This window comes from Petromyzon marinus, unplaced genomic scaffold (assembly GCF_048934315.1).
Source record: "Petromyzon marinus isolate PM22_M1 ecotype Great Lakes invasive population unplaced genomic scaffold, UKy_Petmar_22M1.pri1.0 PM_G_Scaffold_76, whole genome shotgun sequence".
In the NCBI taxonomy this organism is placed as follows: Eukaryota; Metazoa; Chordata; class Hyperoartia; order Petromyzontiformes; family Petromyzontidae; genus Petromyzon; species Petromyzon marinus.
Window position 1 is genome coordinate 190,494 of NW_027423031.1, and position 22,358 is coordinate 212,851.

General features: G+C 45.3%; 1 protein-coding gene across 5 annotated transcripts; it reads left to right on the forward strand.

Annotated features, from left to right (window-relative positions):
* The first annotated feature begins 993 nt into the window (after positions 1–993).
* Positions 994–18,242, forward strand: LOC142920783 (heterogeneous nuclear ribonucleoprotein L-like). Of its 5 annotated transcripts, none has more exons than XM_076062861.1 (12): positions 994–1,151; positions 5,332–5,547; positions 5,929–6,014; positions 6,146–6,242; positions 7,679–7,748; positions 10,934–11,020; positions 11,507–11,763; positions 12,121–12,242; positions 12,921–13,122; positions 13,730–13,787; positions 14,635–14,730; positions 17,499–18,242. In XM_076062861.1, exons 1-12 carry the CDS (start codon positions 1,029–1,031, stop codon positions 17,552–17,554), a joined length of 1,470 nt encoding a protein of 489 aa, XP_075918976.1. In that variant the 5' UTR covers positions 994–1,028; the 3' UTR covers positions 17,555–18,242. The 5 variants fall into 5 exon arrangements, with proteins under 5 accessions (XP_075918976.1, XP_075918977.1, XP_075918978.1 ...); XM_076062862.1 differs by having other exon boundaries at positions 994–1,121; XM_076062863.1 differs by lacking the exon at positions 14,635–14,730.
* The last annotated feature ends 4,116 nt before the right edge of the window (positions 18,243–22,358 follow it).

Below are 22,358 nucleotides of genomic sequence, written 5' to 3' on the forward strand. Positions count from 1 at the left end.
GAATCAGAAATGATTTTGTTGGTTTGTATGACGAGGCTGTTGGTGGGATCTCTTTTTATTTTTGTATAGCTACCATTGATGAGTAATTCTTGAATTTTGTTGTTATATTGTATTTTATCCATGATGACAGTGGCATTGACCTTGTCGGCTGAGAGGATGACAATGCCATCCCTCTTTTTTAATTTCTATAATAATCAGATTTGAATATTTATATATATTTATTTTTATTTAAAAATAATCAAATTTGATTAGTAAAATTTGAAAGGAAATTTTATATATTTATTATTTAAAATACTCAAATGTGATTATTTGTAAGTTTTATTTTTTATTATTTTAAAATATTAAAATTTTGTTATAAAGAAAGGCTAAATTATAAATTAAATTTTCCTGCCTTGATTTATTATGTAAAAGTAATAGAAATTGGTCAATTATTTTATTATTTATTCATTATTATTTTAAAATAATCCAATTGTTATTTTAACTTATAATGTATATTTATTTATTATTTTAAAATAATCAAATTTTATTATTTTAATTTATACATTTTTATTTATTTAATCTCATTTTAAAAATAATCAAATTTGTTTTTTATGTACTTATTCTTATTTAAAAGCAATCAAATTTGATTATTAAAAATTTCGTTTTATTTATTTATTATGATTTTACAATAATCTAATTTGATTATTTTAATCATTTATTATTATTTATTTAATATTATAAAAATTTAATCAAATTTAATTATGTAGTCCGAGTCCGACCTAGGGGGAGGCCCACGACTGCTTCAGATCTCCGTCGCCGGCCCCAGTCGGCCGAGAGAGGCGTCACGTGACGAGTGGCTGTGGGGTCACACCAAGCCGCGCGAACATCGCCAGAGGACACATCGATCCGAGAATCGATGTCACGCGTTGGAATCGCCCCGCCGCCGCCGCCCGCTGCTGCCGCTGACGCTCGGCGATCCGCGCAGGCGTCGATTTTTTTGCGACGGGATCGCGAATCGATTCCCTCCGGCGCTCCACGCCATCACGACGATGTTGACCACCGCCGCCTCCGCCGCCCGGCACGCGGCCAAGCGCCTGGGAGTCAATGGCGAAGGCAACGACCGCGTCCAGGCGGGCGCGATGGTGAGCGTCAGTGACGAGCGACTTGACGAGGTGTTTTTATAACGAGAAGATGTTTCTTTTACTCCTCCTCGCCCAGAGCCTCGTTGTGAGGCCTGGGCCAGAGGCTTCACTCAGGCGACGTGCCACCACCACCACCAGCCGTGTTTATATTATTTAACGTGATTGTTTAGCTTTGTAACTCGCAGATTCCAGTGCCGTTGCGAAGAGCTTCTCGTTGTTGGTGTTGGGGATGGACCACGCGGACCACAGCATCGCTAGGCTCTGCTTACGTTCAGTAAAACGCGTTTTGGTAAACGTGGATTTCGTGTTCGTTAACACTTTGGGCTATTTCCAGTGTAATTTTTTTATACGGCGTTTTCTCTTCTAAGGGTGGGTATTCTCTTTGCACTGAACTAAAATAATAAAAAAATATGAAACAATAAAAACATTACTCATTGTTTTTTTCGGTAAAGTCACGTATGTAGAAATACAATAAAATTATATTAAAACAAAAAACAATCACGACGTTTCGATCACAACGCAAGCGATCTTCATCAGGTGTCAAGAACAAATCACGGAGGTAAATACAGCAAAAGATGAGAGACGAGAATTCAACAAACCTGAAACAACATTATGTGAAGCACATCTAGTCAGGCCAACAACACAGACACTTCCTGGCGGACCACGAATAAAAACATTGCCTACCAGGAGAAATTCGTTCATGAGGCTATCCACATATACAAGCACAGAGACAATTTCAACCGAGAAGATAGATTCTGGCTTAACAATCATTGGAAGGATTTGATAAACCATTTCGGGTCTTAATTGTTCACGCTTACGGTGGCTTTCAGACCGCATCCATTATTTTCGTCTCCCCCCTCCTCTTTTCAGAACATAGATGGACTGGTCCATCTGAACAAACTCTCAAATCGCTCTCCGTGGTGCTGACGTTAAAAAAAATGCCACTTTTGTTCAAATTTTCTTGCTGTGGTTTTCACACCTGATGATGATTGCTTCTTGTGTTGCAGTCAAAACGTCGTGAGAATTGTATTGTTTTATATTTTTATTATTTTATTGTTTCCCTTCTACGTGGTGACTTTACCGGAAGAACCAAGAATATTAATCCCTGCAGTCACGAAAGCTTTAAATCAAAAGTTAAAATACTAATTAAGTTAAAATACCGATATGTTAAATGTCCCACGCGATAGCGTCGTGGGGAAGCTCTTCGACCCTCCCCAATGTGATTAAAAACTTTGCGGAATAAAACTTTACAGCGTCTACAAAAGCGCACCTGGCGGTGGGGGATGCGAGTTCCAGAGTTTGTAACTCGAGGGCCGTTTAGATTGAAAGTTAAACTCGCGAACGTTCTTAGCGATTACTGAAATGATGGCACTGAGCTATGGCCATTTTTTGCCAAACGGATGCAGATTTAAAAAGCCCTTTAATGCAAGTGTCTGCATCTGCTCCGATATCACTTGCCGGCGATGTTAGCCGTGGCTTTATTTTGGTGATTTTGAAAAAGTTTTATGGTTTGGCCATGATTGTTTTGTTGTAGTACGGAGTTAGACTGATGGCTTTAATCTTAGTTGTCTTGTGGTTGTTGTTGTTTGACTTGCATCCCACTGGGATTTTTGCACACAGCGTTGGTGTACGGTGCTATTTCAAGGATTATTTTGCTGTTTTTTCCTGGATTTTTTGTTTGCACAGTCACACAAAGTCACTTTAAGATGTTTTTCCTGTTCATGTTTTTGTTTGTTGCGGTTGCACCCGATTCAAGAGCCAAATGGCTCACAGGGCTATACCAAATAAATGAAACTGAAAACTGTCTTCTCGGTATAGGAGGAAACAACAGCTTTGCACAATAGTCGTGTTGAGTTTGCTTCCTTGCCGACGTGCACAGGACACGTTTGAGGACCCACACAAGCCCCCACCGTCGGCTGTGGTTCACGTGCGGGGACTCTCAGACACAGCCCTCGAGTCGGACCTCGTGGAGGCCGTGCGGTACTTTGGCCTAGTCAGGTGACCAGTCGGTGGTGACCGTTGCCCGCATGGGGAAGGAAGCTGTATTATTATTATTGTTGTTTACCGAAAACACCAAAGATTAATTCCTGCAGTCACGAAAGCTTTGAACCAAGTTTAAACCGCCTCTACGGGGAGGTATAAGGTCTGTATCTTTGTGTCTGTCTTTGTGTTGTCTTGTGTTGTCTGTGTGTTGTCTCTGCTTGTGTATCTGCCTTTGTGTCTGTGCTTGGATTTGTTTCTCTGTGCTGTCTCTGCCTGTGTGTCGGTCTTGGTGCTTCCGAATGTTTGCTGCCGTGCTCCACTTTGCTCTATGCATACCTCATGCTAAAATGTCCCATTGTCTCTCAGCCTTGCCTTCTCATGCTAATATGTCCCATTGCCTCTCAGCCTTGCCTTCTCTGCCTATTTAAGGCGACTTCACTGTGTGCTTGTACCTGTGCTGGTCCGCTCTACTTGAATGTCTATGTGTGTGTGCCGTCTGTATCTTAAATTTCATACTTAACTTGCAATTTAGCAATCTTTGAAATAACGTAATCAACCAGGCTTTGCGTTAATTGTGTTTTGACCGACCGTCTGTGTTGCTTTATTTGGTTTCCAAATTCTGCTAAACTCTTGTCTGTTTGGTATGCTTCTCTCTCTGTGTCCCCTATTGTGTCGGTGTTAGTTCCCCCCTACTTGGGTGTCTGTATATACATCTGGGGTTATGTGTTTCCCCTCTCTCTTAAATTTAGCTCTTCTGTACCTGATGATGGCTGCTTGTGTTGCAACCGAAACGTCGTGCGCTATTATGTAATTTTATTATTTCTTATTTATACGTGACTTTACCGAAAAAAAACAAAGATTATTGTTATTATAGTTATTATTATTGTTATTGGTGTTATTATTATTGTTATTATTGTTGTGGTGGTGGTGTTTGCGGACGTGGAGTGAACGTAGACCTTGGAAATTCGAGTATTACCGGTTTTCGGTTCAATAACTCAAGAAATTGCATAACACGAAAATACTCGATGGTTCTTAAGCACGGGGTGGGAGATGCCCTTTCTGGGGGTGCAAGACGTGCCAGATTATTTTTTAACAAGGTAAATCCATCGAAACACATTGAGCACGGGCACGTACGCACCGCTACTTTGTTCCATCAAACCTCTAAATTAATAAATATTGTACGTTTTAAAAAAATATATATTGAGAACCAAAGGGGGGGTGGCAAGGCTGCAGGTTAAAGCTCAAGAACCACTTCCGTAAATAAAAAGTCGTGGCCGCGTTATGCGGCGGACGAGAGGGCGCGGCGTTGCCCACGTCACGGCGTGATCGGCGACGCCGTGCGTGGCTTACTCGGGGCCTTGCCAGCCTGAAGTGACCAACCAAAAACCACTTCATCTTCTTTGGGGTTCTTTCGGTAAAGTCACCACCGCGTAGAATGAGAATAAAATAATAAATTAATACAAATTAAAATAACACGATAAAATTCTCACGACGTTTCGGGCCACAACACAAGTGGCCTTCATCAGGTGAAGGGACGAGACTGCCAAACTGAAATGGGACAGTCTCGTCCCTTCACCTGATGAAGGCGACTTGTGTTGTGGCCGAAACGTCATGAGAATTTTGTGTTTTTAAATTAATTTATTATTTTATTCTCATTCTACGCGACTATACCGAAAGAACCAAAGAAGATGAATCCTTGCAGTCACGAAAGCTTTAAATGGAAACAAAAACCGTTTGTTCTTCAATTTCCCCAAGTCACGAATTCCCTCCGAATTAAAGTGCCACTGCTGCTTTTGTTGTGCCATCTGACAAAAGCAGCACACGTTCAACTGTGATTAGTAACCGTGTTAAAAATTAATATCTCGTATTGAAATGGTGCACACACGTACCTTGTTTATGTACGTTTGAAGAGGCTTCGTTTGTCAGGTGATACATCGACAGAAGAAGACTACATTACCCTCAAGATGTATTTTAAATATAATTATATTCTTACAGTACATTCAATTCCAACGTACTACACTGCCAAACTGAAATGGGACGTGGCATCTAACCTGCATCCAACCAGTCTCCACTCCGTTGCATGCATTGAAACATTTCTTGAGATCAAATGAGGTGACTTGGAGCAGACCAACCTCGTGGTTAAAATTAACAACAACAGGCACGCGTTTTAAAGTCGGCCACATCTTTGAATAACGGCACTCGTTTGTACGTGGTGATGATACCCAAGACGCGGCAGGCGCTGGTGGAGTTTGAAGACCCGGAGAGCTCCCGCAGCTGCGTCGACTACTCGTCCAAGGGCTCCGTCTACGTGTGCGGGCAGCCGGCCTACTTTAACTTCTCTACCAGCCAGAAGCTTTGGCGCCCTGGCGTCCCGGGGGACAACGGCAACAGCAACCACATCCTGCTCTTCACCATTCTCAACCCCATCTACCCCATCACCACGGTGGGCATTGTTACACTTACAGCAGCTGGACATTAATGTGTGAATAGTTTGTCGGGTGTGCCATGCACACACGCGCGTGTTTCATTTATACGAGTGAAATTATGTCCGTTTTGGATTACAGTGAATGGCTTTGCTAAGGAAATTACATTGATCCTTTGGTTCATTTGAGGCAATTGAAGTCGTGTTTTTTGTTTGTGCTTTGAAGTCTACCAATGGCATTGAATAAAAAACAATATATAGACCTAATGTTGATTTTGGAAAGCGTTGATGTCCTGTATGGCTCGATCTTAAAAATTCACTGGAAAAAAAGCTTTTCAAATTTACTTGGTAATGCGTGCAAAATCACCTCGCTGCGTTTGTGTGCTCCATGTGGTCCTGCAGGATGTGCTTTACAACATTTGCAAACCATTTGGGCCTCTGCAACGCATTGTGATCTTCAGGAAGAATGGCCTGCAGGCCTTTGTGGAATATCCTTTCAACGAGATGCATAACCGTAACGATATGTCCGCCATTCACGTAATTTTACGTGTTATTTTGGAGATGCTAAATGTATTGTTTTTAAAATGAAATGGTCGTGTTTTCCTTAATTTTTGGCCACGTTTGTTTCGGTTGAGAGCGCCGAGAGAGCGAACTCATCTCTGAATGGAGCGGACATCTATTCGGGCTGCTGTACTCTTATAGTGGAGTATGCGAGGGCAAGTACAACCGATACTTTGTACATTCACAAGTGTGTGCACCACAACCTGGGTTTTTTCACCCGCAGACCAAAGATTTCATTTAATATTCTGAATTGACCACTTTGGTGAGCAAATAATGCTGAATACACACGGCAATTCATTGCTAGATGAGGGCTTCCGCACTCGATGCCTGTTGTGGGGGTTATTTGACTTGTGTGCGGGGTAAAGGAGTGTAGCATATATTGTGGCAGCATAGAAATACAATGCACCCAATGGATTTTACAGCTGCCCACCACACAGCCCCACAACCTACAACAACCCATTGTGCATGACGGGCATCCTTGCCGTTGTCTAAAGTCAAACTTTTCCCAATTGATATTACCGTGTGAGCGTGGTTCTCATCTGAGCCAGTGCCCTGAGCCAGTTAGTGGAAAATTCGCATCCAGTGGGAAGGGTAGAGTTGGTTTTTAATTCAATTTTATTTGGTGACGGGTGATTAGCATTCAGCCATAGGCTGCTTTGCGAGACCTGCAGAGTACCTGAGGAGAGATGTTACATTGTTAGCAGGAAATAAAATTACTGAACAGTAATAACGAATGCATCATTTTCATAACGGGGTTATGGCACTTCAACATTTTTGAGGTATACGATCAAGGCTAACGCTTTACAGTACACGAGGAACACCGCGAATAAATAATACCGAGTTAGGCAGAGCATGCCAAACTTATGTGCGATTAAACAAGTTTGGAATTTAAATAGGTCACCGAGGGATAGCGATTTTATCTGCAAACACGAAGGGAGCTTGTTCTAACGAAGAGGGATAATCAACACTTGATCTTAAACAAAAAACCGGTGGCAGAAGGCCACTGTTTTCCCACAACTCCGATAAGCACGCTTTTGCTACGTACGGCGCGAAAGTTTAGCTTCCCGTTGACTTCCTACGTGTGGCAGCTCTTATTCATTCATCTCCCAGGAGGTTAAGGGTTGCGTTAAGTACCTCGGCTTCACCGCAAGTTGCATGCCGTAATTGTCTCGGGGGTAATGACCGCTTAATAATTATGCTTGTAAATTTTAAATGGTTCTAAAGTTTCGATTTAAAGCTTTCGTGACTGCAAGGATTAATCTTCTTTGGTTCTTTCGGTAAAGTCACCACGTAGAATGAGAATAAAATAATAAAATAAAACAATAAAATTATCACGACGTTTCGGCCACAACACAAGGTCGGGACGACAGGTTTGTTCCTTTCACCTGAAGAAGGCCACTTGTGTTGTGGCCGAAACGTCGTGAGAATTTCATTGTTTTATTTTATTTTTTTATCCTCATTCTACGTGGAGACTTTACCGAAAGAACCAAAGAAGGTTCTAAAGTTATATAATTTTTTTCCCAGCATCTATGCCCTATATGCTGGCCACGAATAATGTTTATCTTTTCCCCCTGCTGTGTCCTCTTTACAGGCGATGCGTCTGAATGTGTTTAAAAATGACTCTGAGACCTGGGACTTCACCAACCCTGGCCTCAAGCAAGGTAAGACCAATATCGAGCATATCAGAGCCGCGCTCTCTCGACAGCTGGTGGTGGTGAGCCCTCGGTGTGTGGGGGGGGGGTGACGTTTTTAACGCAAGGGGTGGGGGGTGTGCACGGCGTGATGAAACAGGCATTGACTATTTCTGTACGTGGCCGGCTTTGCCGTGTTATACTTGAAGATCAGTGGCCAAGTAGAGGGGGAAGTTTGGAGTGTTCTCAAGAGGATAATGCAGCTTCTGCACTTGAGATTTTGGTTGCAGAAAAATGTCACACCTGCAGACACTTGGTTATCTTGAAGCACATTGGTGTACTGTTTACAATCTACAGAACTTGGTCGTTGTCACAGGAAGTTATTTGAAACGCCATTCCCCTCTTTTGTATCAATCATGCAATCACTGCAATTGTGTAGAGCTGGTCAAGGTTATTTTCGTTTATACCTATCTTCTCCATATATAAAAGGCAAAGTTGTGAATATGTGTGTCTGTTCAAAATGTTTAGCGTACTTCCCGACATGCAACAAACTGGAAATTTGCCATGTGGGTACTTTCCAGACTGTACACCGTGCAAACATTACACAAATACACTTTTGTTTTTTGGGGGGGGGGGAGCTCGATAATGCATTTATTTTTTGCACGGCAAGTGAGCTGTGACGTCAAATCTGTCACGTGACCCGTAGTGTAGCGGTTAGCGCTACGCTGCGCTACGAACCCGGCGACCCAAGTTCGATTCCCGCTCACCGCCACCACCGGTGACGATTATTTTAACCGGTCCTGGGCCTCCCCTAGGTCGACTCAGCCTCAAACGAGTAACTGCTGTGGTGTGTGAACATCGCCAGTGGGGAGACAAAGGCGGCCGGGTAGTAACAGCTAGCGCAACATATAACTAAATAATCTTTGTGTTTTTTTAGCCCATGCTAAGCTTGCGTAGTTTACTCTGGGCAGATTGGTTTTAAACTCCTGCCCGTGTACTTTGTTTTTCTAGTTAACCCTTCACAACAATGTGGCAGTTTAAGTGAATGTTGTGAAGAACAGGATTCACAAGGAGGCATGTGGCTGCTGGAGTGTTCAATAATCCATTGGATTAATTTTTTTGTTACCATTAAAGCTGTTGCCCTGGTACTGGACATGCGATAGACATTGCCATTAAGTTGGTGGCGTTTTAGATTTTGATCAGCTTTGAAGATTTTCCCAACGTCAAGTGCATGTGGCCCATAGGCGGGTACTCGGTTGTTCGGGGTGTATCAAGGCTGGGCATTTTTACACTACAGTGTAAAACCTTGCATTGCGAGCATAATTCGTTCCGGGAACGTGTTTGTAATCCAAAGCGCTCGTACATCAAAGCACTCGTCTATCAGTTGTGTGATCACGTGACTCACGGCAGTACAAAGTGTGTCTACACGTACACTGCTCGTATTGCAAGACCTCGCTCGTTTATCAAGTTAATATTTATTTACAATTTTAGCTCGTCTTGCAAAACACTTGCAGACCAAGTTACTTGCAATCCAAGGTTTTACTTTTATATTTAGATTTACCAGGGTGTGTGTCTGTTGGATCAGAAGTAGGTGCCAACTTTCACTGGCATATTTGAGGTGGACATTGCACGTTGCGTTTTTATATTTTGTAGGGTTGAGAAACCTTGACTGCATTATGTGGTGTCTGGATACTAAGCGGAGAAGCTTAGAGGATGTCAGAAAAGCCGATATTTACGATTGAAAATATCACTTATTATAAAGTAACCCTTTTAATTTGGTACGATTGAACCTGAACAGGAAAATGGTATCTTTGTCCCGAATACATTGTGTGTACGCACAGATATTAGTTTCCGAAGAGGTAAGTCTCGCCACTTTATCAAGGGAGCTTTAGGGACACGGTGCGGTTTGATTTTATCACCAAATTTCCGTAAACGCTTCGAAGAGTATTTTCCTCACTCCCAACATCAACGCTACAAGGAGCATCTGCGAGCATTGCCGCACACAGAAGCACACGGAGGCAATTTGCAAGCAACACACGAGCAATAAAGCGCCCGGCAGCCAACAGCCACCGACGTGAACGGCGACGACACGAACGGCGACATTGGCGACATCCTCGTCGGCACTTGGGAGGCACCGGGGACCAAGCAACCAACACGCCGCCGCCGCTGTGACACGCACGGCCGACCCGCGCCCCCCACGCCTGCAGCGCAGCACGCCGCGTCCGCTGCACCGCAACCGCCACGTGCCGCTTGGCAGAGGCCATCGGATAACCCACGTCCAGCCGCAGGCACCGGGGGACACGGCGCTGACAGACCGGCAAAGCACCAGAACCGCCGCGAAGAAGCCGGGAGCGACGAAAGCCCGCATTCACCGCGAACGGGACTTGGAAATAAGCCAAACGGAACGCGTGCCGATGCGTTTGGGGCTTAAAATCGCTCCGTTGGTGAGAATTTACCTCCACGCTCGTACGTTTAGACTGCCTTGCTAAAGTTTTGTTTGCAAACGAGGCTTTTGACATTGCTGATGCCAGACAACGCATTTCGCATCGGTTTATAAGCGGCGATCTTTTTCATTTTAAAGGTTCGTAAGGCCCCGTCGCCCACTTCAAGCGTCCCAATTTTAAGCCCCAAACCAAAAAGGGTCGCCGGAGAGCGAGAGGTGCGGTGGCACGGACAACGCGGGGGGGTCCATTTGTGCCGAGCGTGACTGCTGTTGGCGCAGGAAAGAAGGCGCCGGCCTTTCTGTTGCATCCTCCTCGCGATGGGTCGTCAGCCGCCGCCCGACTCTGGGCAACTTTGTGTTCCCGTCGAAGCGTAGACTGGGTAAGAAACGAGCGGGCATCGCAGGCGGCAACCACGGACACTCGCTGACGCCGCACCTCGGAACAATTTGTCGCGTGCATCTGTACACCTCCAATAAATTTTGTTTTTTCTTCTTCTTGCGATGAGCGTTTCTTTACGCGCTGTATTTTGTATGGTGCTCGTTATTTATGTTGCGCCATGTGAAATCTGCATTTTAAAAATACCGCCAATTGTTTTTATCGACAGACGCAGCGCACCCCCGTGTGGAGTGTGCCCGGAATTTCTTAATGTGTTGGTCATGTGAATGTTCTGGGTGCAGAATGCATTTTTTGGATTGTCCTTATTTTGTGCAGCAATGAGCGCTTATGTTTCCCGTGGGTGAATTTGGTGATCGTTTTTTTTGTTGTTTTCAGAGGACAATGCAATGATGCCAGCGAAGCAAACGTCTCTCCTTGGCGACCATCCCAAAGCACACGCTTGCGGTGGTGGCGACTGTGGAGGTAATCCCCTTGTTGCGAATGCTATAATTTCGGTTTCCTTCAGCTTGCTGTCAGATTGAAAGAACCTGCTGCCTGTTGAGAACATTTCTTATTTGGAATTAGTGTTAAGGTGCATCCTAAAAACCTTTTTTTGCGATTAACAATTGCAACGTATGAGTTGCTTTGTGTTTTAAGAGACGATATTTCCAATAGCTATCAGATGTATTGGGTATTTAAAACAAGCTATGCTGAATAAGAGCTCTAGCTTGGTGGCCCTCAACCTAAAATAAAAACTAGTTTAGTCTATTCCCTAGGCAACTGAGTCTTCTGGACCAATGTTTTCCAGTGTCTCCAAGGAGTAGAGTGGTGATTCCTGGGTTACCTGACCTTATAGGAAAGGGCACACGTGTGTAAGATGATGGTTGTCATAAATCTGTTTTCAGAGAAGTTTAGAGAGTTTCAGCTAGTTCACTATGCGTTTCCCCCTCTTGTGTGTTTGCGTCACAGGCCACCAGCAGCCACCACCACCGGGCGTCGACTACGGATCTGGCCGCGACGGCATGGGCGGTGGGGGAGGAATGGGCATGGGAGTAGGCATGGGCAACCAGGTTGGGCCCCAGGGTGGTACCCAGGGCCAGCACGTGCAAGCCATGATGAACCAGCAGGCCGACAACAAGGTCCTCATTGTGTACGACTTGGACGCCGAACGCTTCAACTGCGACCGCGTGTTTAACATCCTCTGCCTCTTCGGCGACGTGGAGAAGGTGCCTTCGCTGGGTGTTGCGCGCACCTGCTTTGAAATGAGTCCCTTTTTTTTTTATCTTCCAAAGGTTCAACCGCTGTGCAATGCGTACGCACGCGTGTGGTGCACGTCGTGCGCTGATCGTGTTATATAAAGTGGGAGATTCACACGACCAAATTTGTTCACCGATTGACAACATACACATTTGGTCATTTTCTTTACAAAAATGTACCCAATGCGAAGTGTTCTTTGTGCATGTTTTCTAATGGCCCCTCGGCCAACACTTCACATTTCAACAATGCGTTACAACGAAACTTGTAGATATTTTCGTGCAAGATTGCGCGATGCTGAACCGTCTTACGGGTTGTTATTTTTGTAGGTTAAGTTCCTGAAGAGCAAGCCGGGAGCCGCCATGGTCGAGATGGGAGATCAGTACGCCGTGCACAGGGCGGTTTTTCACCTCAATATGTCTCAGATCTTTGGAAATAAAATCAACCTCTGGTGAGCCTTTTTGTTCCCGTGTTAAATTGGTAAATGTAACTCGTCATATCCTGTTAATGTAATTGGATACTGCTTTCCATTTAGAGAAGACAACTTTAGTAAATATTTAGTGCAAGTGACTAAATTTTAGGACGGTGAAAAAGAGAGCTGATGAATACCGTGAACGAAACACTCGTCACAGCTCACGAGGACCCCGGTGACTTGCTGTCCAGAGCCTTTATTGAAGTGGCGAACATGAAATTTAGATTCTAGATTTGAAGCTTTACGGGGAGGGCCTTTATTGAAATAGCGAACGTGAAATTTGGATTCTAGATTTGAAGCTTTACGGGGAGGGCTTTCACCTATCTGTTAGAGCTTTCAACAGACAACGGGACAAGAAGTCAAAGCTCATCGAGACGCTGACCTTCCTCAAAAGATGCCGCGATCACAAGCTTAAAGGACGCGACCTGGGCTTGCTGTCTTCACTCCAACGCTGTCCTCTGGACAGTCCGGTCCCTTCACCTGATGAAGGCCACTTGTGTTGTGGCCGAAACGTCGTGATTTTTTGTTATTTTATTTTTTACCCACGTGACTTTACCGAATCGAACCAAAGAGCACGTGAAATTTGGAACGTGATAAAATAAAAACTAAAAACAGTTTCTTCGCGCTATTCCCTCCCTTCCGCCCTCGTCTCGGCAGCGTGTCGAGGCAGCGGTCGATTGTGCCGGGCCAGGCGTTCGAGCTGCCGGACGGCACCGACAGCTACAGGGACTACGCAGGTTCTCACAACCACCGCTACGCCGACAGCGAGAAGGCGGCGAAGAACCGCAACCAGCGTCCCACCGCGGTGCTGCACTTCTTCAACGCGCCCACGGACATCACGGCCGAGATGTTCGCGCAGGTTCGTGCCCCCGCCGCCCCTTCAGCCTGCTGCCAGCAGCGCAGAAGGGGAGCGCGTTCGGTTTCTTTAAAAGTTTTCCCAGGTGAAGCTTTTATAAATATTCAAGTCCAAATTTTGCACATGAAACAATCGTGGGTTTTTAAGATGAGCCTATTGATGTTGTGGAGTTTGTGGTGGCCAATGACACGTTTCCTGTGACGGGACAAATGTAAAATGGTGTAATGTAGTTTCCTTTCAGCGCTTAAAACATAAGATGTATAAATAATGCAGTCGATGTTCCAAAGGGACTTTTTTGTTACAGACTAGACAACACCTCGCGTTAATTTGTCCTGTTTAATACATTACGATTCATATTCGTATTCGAAAGGTTTACATTTCAGTCTTTGGACATTGTTTCTGCAAATGGTTGCATTCCCCCTGAGTCTATGCTTGGTGTTCACAATAATCTGAGCACTTTGAAAGACTGCTCCAAAGCTGGCGAATGTAAATTAAAAAATGGACAACGGGATTTGTGCCTGCAATTAAAATGACATCTCCCGAATGCTTTACCGGTGCACGTTAACTGTTACCAACTATAACGTGAACGCCGCCCGTTCTGTCCCCGCAGCTGTGCGACGAAATGTCGATTGCGAGGCCCCGCTCTTTCAAAGTGTTTTCTGGAAAAAGTAAGTCCCGCAAAGTATGTTTATTATTTATCTTACGTGTCATGGCACAGAATAAATCGTGTACTGTATTCTCCATGCAATCGTCGCTTGATTTACAGCACGACACCAGATGATCTGCAACGTGTGCTATGAGGCCATGCTCAAGAAACCCTGTGAGAAATTCTCTCCCGAGAGCAGTCCTTGCTATTCACTCGCGCCCAAGCTGACTGGACCGTGTTAGCGTAGCCAAGGCATCGGACTGAAGCCTTCCTGCTGCAGAAATTCACCCACGACTGGCACCACCCTTTAAACATGGCAAAGGGTTTCATATTCTTGGTTCTTTAGGTAAAGTCACGTAGAAGGGAAACAACAAAATAATAAATATATACAAACACAGACAATTTCAACCGAGAAGATTGATTCTGGCTTAGCAATCATTGGAAGGATTTGATAAACCATTTCGGGTCTTAATTGATCGTTCACGCTTACGGTGGCTTTCAGACCGCATCCATTATTTTCGTCTCCCCCCTCCTCTTTTCAGAACATAGATGGACTCGTCCATCTGAACAACTGCCAAATCGCTCTCCGTGGTGCTAACGTTAAAAATAACCGCCACTTTTTTAAAATTTTCTTGCTGTGGTTTTCACACCTGATGATGATTGCTTGTGTTGCAGTCGAAACGTCGTGAGAATTTTATTTTATATTTTTATTATTTTATTGTTTCCCTTCTACGTGGTGGTGACTTTACCGAAAGAACCAAGAATATGAATCCCTGCAGTCACGAAAGCTTTAAATCAAAATGGCGAAGGGTGTTGCGTTTTACACGACCCAAATGACTCCATGAGCGACGGTCCATCCACGTGTCCAGCCGATAGGAGCGTGTCCGGCCTGATGGAGTGGGAGACCAAGAACGATGCCATGGAGGCTCTGGCGTGCATTAACCATCACCCCCTGAAGAACGCAAGTAAGTTGTGGGGTGTTGGCCATTTGTGTTGGTGCGATGACATTGAAGCGGTGCTGCATTATCGGCAAATCTTTGGTCGTACGCTCTGTTGAGCACCTAATGTTCAGATTTGGGGGGGGCGCTTGTTATTACCATAGCACAGTGGTTCTTAACCTTGTTGGAGGTACCGAACCCCACCAGTTTCATATGCGCATTCACCGAACCCCTCTTTAGTGAAAAATAAAATGTGATTTTTTTCAAATTCAAGACATAGATATGTTTTTTACTGGTACACAAAATGAGCCGTGCATGAACATTACCTTGTTCAAAGAATAAAACCAACACAATGCATAAACTCACAACAAATTACATACCTGGAAATCAATGTGACTTCTGCTGTTGCCTTTGAGAGATCAGTTCAGATATGCGTGGCTTCACCTTGGCAAGTGCCACTCTCATGTCATTTTCACAGCAAAGTCTGTTCCTTTTCTTCGTTTTTATGTCCAGCATCCTCGAAAAGGATTGCTCACAAAGATATGTTGTAACAAATGGTATAAAAAAATCCAGGGCTTTCTTAGCAATAACTGGATACTTGTTCATTTGTCGACACCCAAAACGTTGAGAGCGTTGTTGTTCTGAAGAGTTGCTGTTGAACCTGGCTCTGCTGAATTTCAATGATTTAGTCGAGGAATTCATCATTGACATCTGCTGTTTCAACAGCAAACGTGAACGGCTGTCTCACCCATGCTGGATATGACTCTCTTGTAGGAAAATATCCGTCGAGAGACTTTGCAAGCTCATCTAAGTGCGTGGCAATTGTTTGCTTCAGTTCCGTGGATACAGAAATATCTCCGATTCCAGACACATCTTCGATCTTACTTGCACAGTCGTCCAGAAGCGGGAAGTTTGCGAAGTTATTGTTCTCTGTTCGTCGTTTCCATAACGGTAGCTTTTTTTGAAAAGCCTTCAGGTGTTCTTCCGCTTCCATGATATTGACTCCACCACCCTGCATCTGCTGATTGAGATGATTGAGAGCTGCGAATATATCAGCCATGTACGCTAAAATGAGAATGAACTCAGGATTTTTGAAGCAATCTGCATGGCAGTGTTGGTGCTCTTGCAAAAACAGGGCTAATTCCACACGCATGGCAAAAACACGATTCAGCACCTGTCCCCGGGATAACCACCGAATATTAGAATGGAGCAGAAGTACCTCAAATTCAGAGCCCATTTCTTTACACAGCTCACTGAAGATGCGGTGCCTCAGAGCACTTTTTCGCACATAGTTCACACATTCCACCACAGTTTTTAATACTTCTGCCATTTTTGGAGGTAAGGTTTTTGTTGCCAACGCATGCCTGTGCAGAATACAATGCGTCACAATGATGTGTGGTGCATCGGCCTTTACTAGCGCACCAAAACCAGACTTTCTTCCCAGCATGACTGGAGCTCCGTCCGTACAAATTGCAGAAACCATATCCCATGAAAGATTGTTGTCTCTGAAGAAGTCATCCACAAGCTTCTTCACATCGGCTGCCTTCGTTGTTGTTGTAAGAGGCTTACAAAATAAAAACTCTTCTTTTATCATGTCGTCTTTCACATAGCGTACAAAAACAGCAAGCTGGCTTAGATCAGAAACGTCTGTGGTTTCGTCGAGTTGAAGGCTGAATTTTGCCGGGCTTGAAATCAGATCCGCGACTACTTGAGCCAAGATGTCTTTACTCATATCTTCTATTCTGTCACTGACGGTGTCATTTGAAAGGGGAATTTGGGATAATTTACCTTCGGCCGCTGTTCCGAGTATCAGATTCGCCATCTTTAATGCAGCTGGTTTCACAAGTGTTTCACCAATGGTGTGTGGCTTGCCCTGCTTTGCGATCAGGTAAGCAACTTCGTACGATGCTGTCAGGATCGGTTTGTTAACAGGTACAAATCCAAGAGCAGGCAGAGTGGCCCTTTCATCGAATCTGGCTCTCTTCACCCTGAATTCAGCAAGTGTTGTGTTCTTGTATTCCCCGTCTCCATGCAGCTTCAAGAAGTGTTCCTTTAGTTTTGCCGGTGCAAGACTAGAGTTGCTCAACTTGGCGTTGCAAATCATGCAGATAGGACGCTCACTCCCATCACGTTCCGTGATACATGAGAATCCATGTTGTACATATTCGTCCGACCACTTTCTTCTTTTGCCCGACATAGTATGGATAAAATATTAAAGAAATCACACGACGTACGACAACAACAGTCACACATTGACTACTGAGTACGCACTAAATTCCCCGCAGCGCTGATTGGCCAAGCAGTGTAGCATGATTATCTGCAGCCAGTGATGGCCAAGCGGGCCGTGTGTGTCATCACAAATTTACACAATAATTCAAGTGTGTCCGGACCTCCGTGGCGGGGGCTCTGCCGAACCCCTGAGATCGACTCACCGAACCCCTGGGGTTCGATCGAACCCAGGTTAAGAACCACTGCCATAGCACCATCTGTGTACACTGGCTGCCTAGCAGCCTTGGGTGAAATTGCAGGAAGCGAAAGCAGTTGTAGATTGTTGTATTATATATTAACAGGTTGTTATTTATGGGCGATTTGGATTTCGTTGTTTGCATGTACAGAATGGAATTGAAAGTTGACATAGCCAAGCACTTTCACTTATCACAACTCAACGTTATCTTAGCTCCCTGAACGAGTTTGTTGACATCGACAAAGACCCTCCTAAGAATCGCTTCATTGTTTTAAGTTTTTGTGTGCTCCAGTGAAGACGTCATGTGGCTCCCCTGTTTTTATTTTCTCAGATGTTCCATACCTCTACACCCTCAAACTGTGCTTCTCTACTGCCCAGCCTTCATAGAAGACAACTCAACATGTTTCATGCCGTATTGAACGTCGGTGTCAACATCATTGTCACTTTGTGTACTATTTGTGAATGTCCCATCACTCTTGTTGAAAGTTAACCGTGGGTATAGGTCGAAAGTGCAATTGACGCGTTTACATTTTAGTTGTCATTTTTTGGAGGATTAATTTAGATTTCTATATTGACTGCACCGAAAGATTTTAAAGGTCGCAGTGGAAATGAAGAATGTTGAAATTAAAATAATTATGATTAGTCTCCTTAACCTGCCGAGTTTGTCTGCCGTGTGCATTGCTATTTTGTCCATGAGCCCCAAACCAGATTTCACTTGGCAGTCCTCGGGTGCCGTAACTTTAGCGGCTCCAATTAATTTACAATTTGGGGGGGTTCTCAACTTGCTCATAGCCAAAGTTTTTGCTCCCACCACGAGTGATGCTCCTTTCTTGCTGTAGCCCATGGCACTAATATTGCCCATTTAATTTCATAACGGAGAGCTCTGAAATAAATGCCAAAGAGACCCTTTTGGGGGGGGCTGGTAAAAATATACCCCGACTCATTGAAAATCCCATTGAAAAACATGGGTTGGCATTCTGTACAGTGCGTGTATTTAGCAGGTTAATACGCTTGCAAATATAAACCCCAAGAGAAAATAGAACAGTGTTTGAAAATAAAAGTATGGAGAGATGCATGTTTGACATCGAACTGGAATCGATTGAACATGAGCGTGGAGACATGAAGGAAGTTGGGCATAGGGTAGGTGAGTGACTGAGTGTGTGGGTGGCTAGGTGAGTGACTGAGTGACTGAGTGTGTGGGTGGCTAGGTGAGTGACTGAGTGAATGAGTGTGTGGGTGGCTAGGTGAGTGACTGAGTGAATGAGTGACTGAGTGTGTGGGTGGCTAGGTGAGTGACTGAGTGTGTGGGTGGCTAGGTGAGTGAGTGAATGAGTGACTGTGGGTGGCTAGGTGAGTGACTTCGTGAATGAGTGACTGTGTGGGTGGCTAGGTGAGTGACTGTGGGTGGCTAGGTGAGTGACTGAATGAGTGACTAAGTGTCTGTGTGGGTGGCTAAGTGAGTGAATGAGTGAGTGTGTGGGTGGCTAGGTGAGTGACTGAGTGTTGGTGGCTAGGTGAGTGACTGTGTGGGTGGCTAGATGAGTCACTGAGTGAATGAGTGACTGTGTCTGTGGGTGGCTAGGTGAGTGACTGAGTGTATGAGTGTGTGGGTGGCTAAGTGAGTGAATGAGTGACTGTGTGGGTGGCTAGGTGAGTGTGTGAATGAGTGTGTGTGGGTGGCTAGGTGAGTGAGTGAATGAGTGACTGAGTGTGTGGGTGGCTAGGTGAGTGAGTGACTGAGTGTGTGGGTGGCTAGGTGAGTGAGTGAGTGTGTGGGTGGCTAGGTGAGTGAATGAGTGACTGTGTGGGTGGCTAGGTGAGTGAGTGACTGTGGGTGGCTAGGTGAGTGAATGAGTGACAGTGTCTGTGTGGGTGGGTAGGTGAGTGACTGTGTGTCTGTGTGGGTGGCTAGGTGAGTGAGTGTGTGGGTGGCTAGGTGAGTGCGTGAATGAGTGACTGTGTGTGTGCGGCTAGGTGAGTGAATGACTTAGTGTGTGGGTGGCTAGGTGAGTGACTGTGTGGGTGGCTAGGTGAGTGAATGACTGAGTGTGTGGGTGGCTAGGTGAGTGACTGTGTGGGTGGCTAGGTGAGTGAGTGACTGAGTGTGTGGGTGGCTAGGTGAGTGACTGTGTGGGTGGCTAGGTGAGTGAGTGACTGAGTGTGTGGGTGGCTAGGTGAGTGTGTGTCTGTGTGGGTGGCTTATCAGGGATGGGTCCCGTGTGGCCAGTGGTCGAGACCTGTACCTTGGCTGGGTCAGGTCAGACTAGCCTCCCCTAGGACCCCCTTAGCCGGAGGACCCCGAGACCCTAGCCCAGGAATAGGGCGAGTTAGACCGAAGCCGTACCTCCTCAGCAGCGGGTGAAGGGGCCGTTACCCCTTCAAGTAGAAGGCTGTATTGTATTGTGTTAAGCACCTTTGTAATAAATAAGCATTGCCTCTACCGATTCGTCTCTACGCTGTCTTAAAGAACCCACTACACATGTACAGGCATAACTCTTACGTCTGTAACCATTGAACTTGTTTTAAATACATATAAAAACTCTAAACATTTATCATGTGTACAGTATCATAATTAAGGCGGGTACTGATACCCCAATAAAGTGCTCATATTTGGACAGAGGAAAACCAATGCTCATTCGGTAATGCATCTCCATTGGAAGCATGTTATGATGACCTCCTACAGCGCTGTTTCACGAAGTGTTCCGTTTATCAAGAACGCATCCTGGCTGCCATAAGAGGCACGCATAAAACTGAAGGCCGCCTGGGATCAAACTTACAAAATAAGCGGATGAGAGCAGATTGGTGCGCTTTCGGAAAATGTAACTTTATAATGAAACGCAAGACCCAATCTAGATGTGACTCACTTGCAGCACTCCACTGCCCCTACTCCACACCCCCTCCACTCTCTCCTCCCTGGCTCCTAAACCCCTCTCTTACCTACATAGCCTCTTGTCACAGCAGCCCTTTTGCCCACTTCAGCAATTGTTTTCTTGCTGTGGTTGTCCCACCTCACGGCGGACGCTTGTGTTGCGCCTGAAATGTCGCGGATTTAATTTATTTTATACCTACTACGTGACTTTACCTAAAGGACCAAAGAGCGAGGCCCAATGTTTAGAGAGTTAAAGGGTATGTAAAGCAAGGCCAAAGGCACGTAGAGGCACAACCATAAGATAACATAACAGATTCTCCTGCGGAGGGAGCTGGTAGTAGGAACGTTGGGCTGCTCGGTCAATGGCCAGGGTCAACGGCGGCACCACCACGTGGTGTATTCCGTAAATATGCTCGACTGTGTGGGCGGGCATGAGCCGGCGTGAGTAGGTTACACGTTGAGTTTTATAAGGGCACCACGGGGTGACCAGCCCCTCCCCACCCAGCCCCACCCATCCCCACTCAGCCCCACCCTCCCCTCCCTCCCCTCCCCACCCCGCCACACCCACCCCACTCAGCCCCTCCACCACCCACCCCACCCAGCCCCACCCTCCCCTCCCCACCCTCCCCTCCCCACCCTCCCCTCCCCACCCAGCCCCTCCCCACCCTCCCCTCTCCACCCAGCCCCACCCCTCCCATTTGTGGATGCACGACGGACGGACCCAACAATAATCCCCTGTGGGCTGGTGGTGTAATAACCAGGAGGTTCCTACCAGTATTAACTTTATAACCAAGTGTAAGCCCAGAGTCTCGATGTATTTTATTTCAGTGAGCCCTGGGTCAGCACTCATGAAACATCACGAAAGCACAGCAAGTACAAAGCAATTTTAAAAGCAGTTGCAGTAACAGGTAAGAATATATTAGAATACATTTCACAACATTTTACAATTAACATTGCCGAAAAGGTCTAACTAAAATCTGAAAACTCATACTATTTATGCAACAAAACTGAAAAGCGCTCAAATTTATAACATCCAATTATGGAATTAATAGCTTATTAAAAACCAATAAAATCCTAAGGTTGGGGGTTGACTCAGCCTATGAGCCCTCCAGGGACAATACAATTAGTACCACTAAGTAGGGAAGTAAACAGTGGTTGTCCTATGGGTCGACTCACACCCATCATTGAAATGTGACATTTATAAGACTGGTTAAGGGCCGTAAAAACACAACACCATTGCACATTTGAGCAGGAAATCAACTTTGACTTGACAATTATAAAAACTGAGTGGGCCAGGATCATGTTTAGATGTTATACAAATGTGATATAATTCCACGTGTGGAGGAGCGTTGTGAGTGAAGGATCAGCCAACAATTTGTATTTAAGTTTAGGAACCTGGCATATGAATGTTTTAAGTGCTGGTCTCGTGTAAGACCCCTGCCAAACACGCACATCTGCACCTCCACAAATGGTGGAGTCCTCCGGCTCGATTCCTCTATAGGGTTTTTTTTCCTCTGCCAGTTTTCTCCCATTACTCTGCACCTCGTTAGGCTCAAGTGAAGCCTCAATCCGGTACGAACTCAGTCAGAACATGGCATGGCCAATATGAACCCTGATGACGACCGCCGCTTGCGCTGCGATTGAAACGTCGTAGGTTTTATTTTTATTAATTTCCTTTTATTATTATTTCTATTTTACGTGACTTTACCAACAAATCCGTTGTCAATCTACCATGGGCGTTGTGAACTTCCTACATTGCTTTTTCTCTCTGTAAATAAATACCCCAGGGCTCATGTCTGACACGACCATTACTGACGCCCTCTAGGGACTCTGTTGTAACTGCATGATTGAGTCCAGGGCTTGCCACGAGGTGGCGAGGGCTACCTCTTGTTGTCGAGCTTGTTGCAGCACCGTCGCCATTTCCCCAAACTGCATGGTCAAGCGGATATTGTAGCCTTCGTGACGTGACATGACGGAGGAGCGGATAGCATCGCACACCTGAGACACCTACAGTGGGGGGAGGGGGGGGGGGCGAAAGGGCAATTTTACAAGCAATAATGGAGGGAAATGTTTTCAATTCCTCATATGATCGTGTTTTGTTTTCGTGGAACTGAACACATTTAAAGGAACATTTTGCATCGGTTTGAAACATTCAGGCTGGCCTGCCTCCAATCCACCCTGCGTTTAACCAGGCTGTGTTGTGAGGAACTCACATGTTCTTGAAAGATCTGGACAAAGTCACACCAGTGACTTCCTCAATGAGGCTAGACTGTGTGTTAGCTGGGTCACATAGCCCACATGCCCAGCCACCGCATGCCCAAT

Excerpts from the sequence above, each read along its gene's own strand:
- LOC142920783 (XM_076062861.1), top strand. The coding sequence starts at position 1,029 with ATGTTGACCACCGCCGCCTCCGCCGCCCGGCACGCGGCCAAGCGCCTG. Across the intron at positions 5,548-5,928 it reads CCATCTACCCCATCACCACG|GATGTGCTTTACAACATTTG; the intron begins GTGGGCATTGTT and ends GTGGTCCTGCAG. Across the intron at positions 6,243-7,678 it reads TTATAGTGGAGTATGCGAGG|GCGATGCGTCTGAATGTGTT; the intron begins GCAAGTACAACC and ends TCCTCTTTACAG.